Source organism: Lutzomyia longipalpis, chromosome 1, assembly GCF_024334085.1.
Source record: "Lutzomyia longipalpis isolate SR_M1_2022 chromosome 1, ASM2433408v1".
NCBI classification, from domain to species: Eukaryota; Metazoa; Arthropoda; class Insecta; order Diptera; family Psychodidae; genus Lutzomyia; species Lutzomyia longipalpis.
Genome location: NC_074707.1, coordinates 38,849,052 through 38,858,402, shown reverse-complemented (window position 1 = coordinate 38,858,402; position 9,351 = coordinate 38,849,052). Strand labels below are relative to the sequence as shown.

The 9,351-nt window shown below is 35.8% G+C and overlaps 2 protein-coding genes across 2 annotated transcripts; both read right to left on the bottom strand.

Annotated features, from left to right (window-relative positions):
- Positions 1-876: 876 nt before the first annotated feature.
- LOC129787242 (heat shock protein 23-like) lies at positions 877-1,776 on the bottom strand. Its single transcript, XM_055822651.1, has one exon. It carries the CDS (start codon positions 1,689-1,691, stop codon positions 990-992), a length of 702 nt encoding a protein of 233 aa, XP_055678626.1. The 5' UTR covers positions 1,692-1,776; the 3' UTR covers positions 877-989.
- A 605-nt stretch (positions 1,777-2,381) lies between these two features.
- LOC129787241 (60S ribosome subunit biogenesis protein NIP7 homolog) lies at positions 2,382-3,598 on the bottom strand. Its single transcript, XM_055822650.1, has 2 exons — positions 2,965-3,598; positions 2,382-2,900 (listed from the first exon to the last, which is right to left on the bottom strand). Exons 1-2 carry the CDS (start codon positions 3,018-3,020, stop codon positions 2,414-2,416), a joined length of 543 nt encoding a protein of 180 aa, XP_055678625.1. The 5' UTR covers positions 3,021-3,598; the 3' UTR covers positions 2,382-2,413.
- Between the last annotated feature and the right edge of the window lie 5,753 nt (positions 3,599-9,351).

Here is a 9,351-nt window from a genome sequence, read left to right as displayed (position 1 = left end):
TTATACCCATCTCCTTAACCCTTTAAGGTCCGCGATCCATCTAGCAAGCTGATTGAACTAAAAATAATCTTAGAGGGCTCCTTTGAAATCAAATAAGACATTTTTGGCAAAAAACCCAACTCAAAAATTTACGCTTTTTGATCCTTCCTGATTCTCTGAGTCCTTGGGGATATCCTTTTGTGATCATAAAATGTTCAGGGATTGTAAGGACATTGTCTTGTACTAATTTGGACGCAATATTCATAAAATAACTATACAAAATGAAACATTTTCAAAATCGTGCCTTTGGGTCCAGCGTATGATCCAATGGACCTTAAATTGTTAATGAAAGTTTGAATTTCTAGCGTTCCAAATATTTTTTTATTCGTGATTTTTCACAAAAATATTTTGAAATCAAAATTCCAATAAATTGAAAACATATTTAAGGCATAAATTCAAGAGATTTAATGCATCTTATTGATTTTATCATTCAAGCATAATTCACAAATATCTATTTTAATACATTTGGTCAATGAACCTCTTCTTGTCTATGAGGCAGTCAGGTGCTACGTATCGCCCTCAATCAACAAGTAATCATGACGAGACTATTTCCTGACACACAAATAATCTAACCTGAGGCGAATTGGAGCCTCTTCTGGGCAAGGTGGGAAGAGTACAAAGGGGAGATGTTTGTGCGTCTATCAATCGCCCAATATTTTGCCACCTCTATCAACAAAATCTATCCAAATTATTTTGATGCATGCTCTACTGGGCGTGGAAATTATTCCACGACAGGAAGGTCAAAGAGAGGCGAAGAAAAATAATTCAAAATAAAAATTTTAATATGTTAATAATGATATGCTAAAATGCTGCTATGTAAATATAAACACGGTCATGTGCTTTGTCATTTTGTTTTATTTCTGAATACGTGCGAATTATATATAAAATATTAATATTGAAAGTGATTGATTAGGTTCGACTGCGTTGATATTTAATCACAGACTTGATGATTAATCCAGATTGTCTTTCACCATCTCAAAATCCGCTGAATCATCTTTGGGCTGCTTCTCCGCATTAGCAGCAGCAGCTGCGGGAGTTTCAATTTGGGACGCCTCCTTGGTGGGGTATGCGGGTGACTCATCCTGCTTGTCTTTCTCCTGTGTCTTTCCAATCTTCTGGATGGGAATGACTCGTTCTTTTGATTGTGTCGCCTTCAGTGGGACTCTAATGCTCAGAATACCATCAGCATTGAGCACTGAGGATGCTTCATTGATGTTGAATTCTTCGGGAATTCTGTAGCGACGTACAAAATTCCTGGAGATGCTGCCAAATTCATCCTCCTTCTCATCCTGCTTCCCTTCAACCACAATGAAATTGTCCACTGTCTTCACGCTAATCTCATCGCTGGAGTAGTTCTTTACGTCCAAACTTGCTTGGTAATCGTCTGCTTTTGCCTTTCCTGGACATCCTGGTGCACAGGATGGTGACATTGCTGGGCAGAAGGGAGGAATTTGGCAGTCTGGGCGAGTACTCTTCCTCCTGCATCCACCATGGCTGCGTCTGTGATGTCCATGATGCCCATGATGTCCACTTTGTTGTTCAGGATGATATCCATATCCCTGCCACACGCAATCCTGCATAAGTTGCCGAATTTGTGGTTCAGCACGATCCAACTCCTTCACAATCTCCGTAACAATTTGAGAAAATGCCATTTTCACTTTTCTTTTTTTTTTCACTTGAAAATAATTAAAACTCTTTGGGAATCTCGAAGTAACTTCTTGAGCTCGTTGCAATCAACTGATGACTTCCAAGTGGAAAGCGACGGTATTTATACAACCAGCCATACATCCAGAAGCTTCCGTGGAATTTATCAGACCACCTTTATTTCTGATGAAATTCATTGAAAATTGTGAAAAAGCTCTGGAAAATTCTCGAAAGTTCTGCAAGGGTCTTTTTTCCAAAAAGGATGAGTCATTGGGTCAAGGTCATTAATAAATCTCTTAATTAAAATTGCGTATAAAGTCTGAAACTTTTAAATTAAGAGGCAGTGAAGAATTTTCTTATTTCCTCGATTCTGATGCACATTTTCCGGCTTTTCCTTCCCCGGGAGAGCTTTTGTGAGCAGGAGATACGCATCCCGGGAAACCAGGGGAATTTTGGGTTTTTTGTGAAAACTTTTTTGTCATTTTTATAACGGAAATTAAATTTAAATTTTTTTTTCATATACAAAAAAAAATTTTTCACTTTAATTTTTATTCATTTTTCCCGGTTTTCCACATATCTGGACCCTTATAATGTTAATTTTAGTTATTTTCCGGATAAAAAACGATATTATTCAATTTTCTGCAGTTTCTGCGAAAATTGGATTCCTGCGCCGAAAACTTAGAGGATTCAAAAACGAATTAAAATAAAAAAATATTTTTATTTATAATTTTTATAAGAGAGTGTCTTCACATCGAATGTATTCCCCAATGTCAGCTTGATGGAAGCACACTGTGGTCAGGGGATCAGCCAGCTTGCACTCCGCCGTGGATCTGGCAGCTACTCCAAATCCCAGAGGCAGATCATTCATGCTGTAAACAATGACTCCCTGATATTTCGGGGTATTCTCCGTAATTCTGCCCATTCCGGACTTGGCAACGTGATTCCCATAGAGAAATTGCTGTTCCGCCGAGGATTTCAGCCAGATCTTGTACTGGGAATAGGGAGCGAGGTAGGCCAGGGCTGTGATGTGAAGCTTGAATTTGTTGCTCTTGCTGAATTTCCCAAAACACGTCCCGGCGCAGACCAACTGTTCCGGAGAGAAGTTTTCTGCTAATTTGATAATCTTCTCCGCCACATAGTACACCCGGTCACGCTTTTCCCGGAAGCAGTAAGTGCCATCCGGACGATCAATGAGCTGCTTTACATTTGGTCCAATGCTGTGAAAGCAAAAGTGTGGTTATGTTGACGCACATTAAATGAATAAATTGGCATTTTTCTTACTATTTTGAGAGTTTTTCAAAGAGAATCCGTGTTCTTTCTTCCGATAGTCTCTTCATTCTTTGAATTTATGTTTAATATTAGTGGGAAATGCAAGAAAATGTGAGGAAAACACGATACTAAAAATGTAAACTTCTTCTTCTTCTTCTTTTTAAAAACTTCAGGGCCGGACGTCATTTAGACATCCACACAGCCCGCCACTTCAGTTTGTATTTTTATGGTTAACGACTTTTCACTTTAATTTTTGTTCTTTTTCAAATTTCACTTTTAATTTCACTGAGGTAGCCATTGATTTCATTTACACTTTTTAAGTCTATTTTTTGCGCAATTTCTACTAGATTGTATTTATTATTTAGTATTTTATATTTGGATTTAATGTTTTTATATTTATCACACTCTATTAGTATATGTTCAATGTCTTCTTGTTTTCCGCACTTATCACAATTTTCATCTGTAATCACTTTCATCATTTTTAGAAATTTTTTAGTGTATCCATGTCCGGCTGTTATTCTGATAAAAATTTTAATTTTGTTCACTTCAATTTTTTTTCTTTTTGAACCAAGGTTCTTTCGGGATTTTTTTTGTTTATAACTTTGCTGTAGAATACTCCTTTCGTTTGTGTAGCTAGCTCGAATTCCTCTTGCCATTTCTTTAATATGGGAGCTAATTCTGGCAAAAATATTTTCTTTTCTTTTCTTACAATTCGTGAGTTATAAGGTTTTTTGGCATTCTCACAAAAAAAACTTATAAATTTGTAAGACCTAAAAAGTTTCACACTTCAACTTTTAGACCACGTCGCGAGAAACATTTTTGCTATAATAGAAAAGAAAAGGATTTGGTATTCCGGCCGAATTTTTTCTTATAACTTGTAAGAAAATCTTACAAAATCATGTGTTTTATAAGGACCTCCCGAGGTGCTTTTTCAATCTTTTTGTGAATTTTGTGACCGCTAAAGCATGATTCATCGTCATGATAGGCAGCAATTAACTACTTTGACGATTATTCTACATAAATCTGAGTGTTTAGAATTGTTTTTTAACAAAAAATATTGTGAAATATGTGGAAAAACTCTGACCATTTTTTGTGAATTATGCCAACGAATGTCAATAATTTTCAGAGACTTGGCCTTGAGGAAGATGATTAGAATAATGCATTCACACAGGCACTGCATTAAAAGATACTTCTGTAGTGTAGAAAAAAGACAAAAATTAGAGTATGGGAAGACATTTTATTAAGGAACATTCTATGTAGATTCGCGACTTCTTCTCTTAATGCCATCGGAGAGCTGGTCCCACCAATTTCAACTCTTCCACAAATGCTTCCATCATTCCGCATAAGATCCTGCTTATTAAACAAAAATTTCATGCTGCCTGGGAGTTGTCCGGGTATTCTTTCCCGGAATCCGTGGATGCCACAGATGTTCAAAAGCTCCGGATAATTCATTTTTTTTTCCATGACAGTCTAGATAAAAAAAATTAAGAAAAAACTCTTAATTCATGGAAAATTTTTTGCATGGAAAATGCAAAAATACTTTAAAAGGGTTAAATTTTTACCAAAAATCGAATAATCCATTGTGTTTTGTTGATAAATTCACTTAACTTTAACCTCATTTTCTTTATTTATATTAACTTATTTCACTTCGTCTATCTTCGGTTTCACTTCGTTTGATAAAACTTAAATTTTAACAGCGACATCTGTTATCGTGTTCTAATTTCGGAGGTTTGTGTATGTGTTACTATAAAAGAATGAAAAAGAAATTTTTGTGGGAATGCCAAATCTTACAAAATCCCTTGTAAGACGAAATAGATAAAAAAGAAAATATTTTTGTCAGAATAAGCTCCATGGTATTTTCACTAATTCTGTAATTCTCTTTTTTTGGGATCTCGACTTGATATATCTCATTGCTCTCTCCTCCTTCCTTAGCTGCTTTGTCTGCACTATCATTGCCTACTATTCCTATGTGACTTGGGATCCATTGTAGAGTAATGTCTATTTTGGGATTTTTCTTGGCTATTTGATGAATGATATTTTCATAATATTTTTCACTTTTAAGATTTTTCAGAGAGAGGATGGCACTTTTAGAGTCTGTCAGAATTACTATTTTCTTCTTCTTCATTCTAATTGCCATTATTATTGCATAGAGAATCGCTATCATTTCTACCGTGTAAATTGATATTTCTTCTTTTATTTTCCTTGATATTGTTTCTTTCGTTTGTTCAAAAAATATTCCAAAACCTCTTTTTTCGTCTTTAATTGATCCATCTGTGAATATTTTGAAGTGGTCCTTATATTCTTCTATTTTTTGTAGAGTACACATCCGTAGTTTTTGTGTTGAAATTTGATTTTTTGTGGAATTTTCCAAACCAGGGATGTTTTCCATAATTTTTAGATTTGAAGGTATTATTTCTTCCTGTTTTTGTAATTTAGCGGTTTGTACTATGTTTTCATGTTCTTTTAATAGTTCTTTATAGTTTGTGTTGTCGTTTATATAATCTATTTTGTCACTGGTTGCCATTTTATTAATGAGGAATCTGCATGTTGATCTTTCCAAATCGAATTTTATGGGCATTTCTATTGTTTCTGCCATTATTGTTGTGATTGTTGTGCTTCTTGTATAACCCATGATGATCCTTAGAGCTTCATTTTTTATAACTTGCAGGGGATGCAAATTCGAGGTGCTCATTTTTGTTTGGTACATCGCTGGAGCTCCATATAGCAGTCTGGATTTTATCATTGCTTTATATACCGTCAGCATGATGTCCGGATGAATCCCAGTTTTTTTGTTTCCAAAATATTTCAAAAGATTTAGATATTGTAGTAAATTTTCTCTCACTGTTTTTCTATGTATCATAAATTTTAGTCTGTTGTCTATTGTAATTCCTAGTATTTTATGCATTGTAACTTCTAACAGTGTTTTATCTTTTAATTTAATTGAATTTGTATAAAATTGTTCTTTCTTGCCAAAAAACATATACAGTGGGACCCCAGTACAACGACCACTTGGTTGAGCTACTCTCGCGCATTGAAAATAATGAGTGTAAAGAGTACATCCGAGTGGTCGTTGTACTGGGGTCCCACTGTAATAGCATTTGTCTAAAAATGTAAACAAAGTCAGCATGTGTTACACTGAAAAAAAAAACATCCAGTATATTATTATTTTTTTTCCAGAAGATGTCACTTTGATTCGGCGAATGCGGCGAACATGGCGAAAGCAGCGACTACTGCGATTTGCGATGATATCGCCGAATTTAAATTAAAATGTAAAATAGTACCGGATTTTTCTGGATCAAACCGACTACAATTCCAGAATTTTTACATGGAACCACATGATTCAAATAAAACCCATTGGAACACCCGTTTGACCCCTTTTGCGGGGCAATAAAAAGCATAAACAAATGGGCAAGAACTCCATCTGCAAACTGCAACATTTTAGCGGGGAAAATGTCAAAAGTTAGCGCATGATGTCACGACCATTTTGAAAAAAAAACCTCCGCAATTTGCGTCGCGCAAAATCCGCAAAAATTGTAATTTTTTCCCTTCCATTTCGGTGTTTTGCGTGATAAATTGCAAGAAGAATTCTGTCGCGGGTCAATTCAGGGAATCACATGACTCTGCCAACTTGCAAAATGCGAAAAAAGTTGATATGAGAAAGAGAAGAAATAAAAATTTATCACAAGCTCTTTTTTTTATTCGCAGCATAAAACATCTTTTGGGCGCGTGTTTGGTCTTTTTGTGTGTCGCAGCAGCATTTTACACACAGAGAGATCGCGTCACGTGCTTCTTGTAATGATCTCGCGAGCTGGAAAACCGGTCAAAAGTCGGAATTTACACGGAGATGTGGAAAAAATGCCAATTGATAGCAATTTAGAGGTGCTTTTTTGGGGTTTCATCGCACCATTGTCGCCTCAGTTCAATTGTTGAGCTTTTTTGCAGAAAAAATTACAATACTTATCTTTTAATCTTTATTTTTGCATGCTTTTCCACGCTGAACCGGCAATTAATGTTTAAAAAAAAATGGCGGCTTGATGTGACAAGAAAAAAAAACTTGAAGAATGAGGAGTTTCAACTTCCAGAAAAAGCTCGAAATGTGAGAATTATCGCGATAAAATGCCATATAGACAGACAAGTTAAAATTATTAAGTAAAATTATCTGTCTGGTTCTCTTAAATTACTTCTTTCTTTATAAACATACATCAGACTAATTTGGAAAGAATTTCTCAAGAATCTTTTGATAAAGAACTTCTCGAATTTCTCAGAAATTTAGTGAAGTGAGAAATTTTTCAGGGAGGGACTTTGTTTTACTTTTCCATTTTAAAAGGTTTGATAAAGAAACAAACTGATCGATTTATAAAAAAAAACAATCCTTTTTATTTTCAATTTTATTCTTTTGAGAAAGAATATTCTCCAGCAAATCGTTAAGAATTCTGTCTTTTTTCAGCGTTATGTTTTTTTTGCTCATTAATCTCATTTAATTCAACTACATACATATATAACTAATTAGTAGTTTCGCAAAAAAATCAGAATTAATAATGGGCCACAATTTTCTGGCTGTTGCTTAATGAATTCTTAGTGAAAAATAAGCCTGGTGACAGACAATATTTGAATAAAAAATCATTTTAATGAATAAGAATTAAAATATGACATTTGCTGTTGATAAAAACGCCCTATGGACTCACAGAGCTCCCTTTTTTGTGGACAAACATGGCAAAGAGACAAATTTCTTCAACTTCCTTCTAATGAATCACTCCAAACTGCTCTTGTTCAATGTTCATGTCCATATTTGATGTGTTTTTGACCTCTTCGCATTAGGCCCTTAAAAATTCCCGAAAAGTTAACAAATTTTTCCTCAGAAATTCAAGAAAATTTTCAAAATTTCCTTTCTCTCTCAAGAAAATATTTTTGTTAAATTCAACAAAGAAGATCACACAGAAGTTGAGGAACTCTTTTTAATGCAAATTAATGAAACATCAAAATTGTCATCTTTAATCGCGGAGCATTTTTAATTAAATCACATCTGTGTGGTATTGGCGGCGTCATCATCTCTGCAATATTCCTGTTCTTAAATTAATTCAAAAACATCACATGACTCGAGAAAATAATCCTCAATGGACGTCAGAGAATCCAAAAACGGGAATTCAATCAAAAAAATATTTTAGAATCTGATGCTATAGATCTTTTGCATGTTTACAAAGAATGAGAAAACATAAAACGTGTTTTAGTGGGAACTTCTAAATCGCACAGACAACGCAAGTTTTGGGCCACTTTCATACTACATGGAACTGCTTTTTTTTGTATATATAAAATTCGAATAAAAAATTCACAAATGAACATAAAATCGCAAACTGGTTAATTTTGTCAATTTCTTTCAAGTTTCAACTGCCACAATGAATGCAGAAATGTTGATTTCTTTTATTGTAAAGATTTTACTTTTCTTTAGAAATTTTCTTACGTTTTATTGTCTTTTATTCTTCATTCATTTATGCCATTTAAAGTGCATGGAGATATTCTGAAATGACCACAAGCACAAGAGACTGCCTGAATTGGGAAGTCCCCAGAACCGCAAAACAACACCCACATTCGTAGAAACCTTTTACTATTGTAGTACCGCTGGTACTAACTGTCATGGTATAGGACAGATTGGCTTATGTGTGTGGGGTTGGCGGGAGTCTTAAGGTGACTCTCTCTCCCAACCACCCTAGTACGGTTGGCTCAGTTACTCGTGGGCCATGGGGTCGTACGGACGGACCCACCCCATAAGTCTGAATCGTAGTACCTGGCTATGACAATTGGCACCTCATTGTCAGGTATTTTACAATTCAGAAGTGGGATTAGCCCAATACTCGTTCGCGGAAGTGGAAAAGTGCGTGTACGTAAAATTCGTGCGGAAATACGCGAGTGAAAAATTCCATGGCGTCACTTTGACGTCACCGTGTGGAATTCGCGGAAAAAGTCCACCGTTTGGGACTTTTGTGGCGTGAAAAATCCGCGTTAGGGCACCCGTAAGTGCCGTTCATAGTTTTCCGGTCGGGAAAAGCGCCGCGTTCGGTGGAAAACTCGTTGAAAATCGCGAGAAAATGTGTGACATTTTGACATGTCGTGGCGTGTTTGTCGCGAAATTGAGGGGAAAAAAGTCCTTCGCGGGGCTTTTTCGTGGTATGGGAATTCGTGTAGTGTTTTCCTTTGCATGTAGAAAACGCGTCAGTCGCGGAAAACTGACCGTTTGTGGAAAATTTTGACATTTTCGGGCGTAATTTCAATGCGCAAAAACGTGGCGTGAGTGGAAAAGAGAACAATGTGTGTGCTGTTTAACGGCACTTTGTTGTGTGTGCGTGTGCTAGAGCGGCGCGCGCATGGATGGTACGCGTGTATGTGTGAGTAGCAGCGAGGAGC

Coding starts and splice junctions, on each gene's coding strand:
- LOC129787242 (XM_055822651.1), bottom strand. CDS start 1,691: ATGGCATTTTCTCAAATTGTTACGGAGATTGTGAAGGAGTTGGATCGT.
- LOC129787241 (XM_055822650.1), bottom strand. CDS start 3,020: ATGAAGAGACTATCGGAAGAAAGAACACGGATTCTCTTTGAAAAACTC. Junction 2,901..2,964: donor TTTGAAAAACTCTCAAAATA/GTAAGAAAAATG, acceptor TTGCTTTCACAG/CATTGGACCAAATGTAAAGC.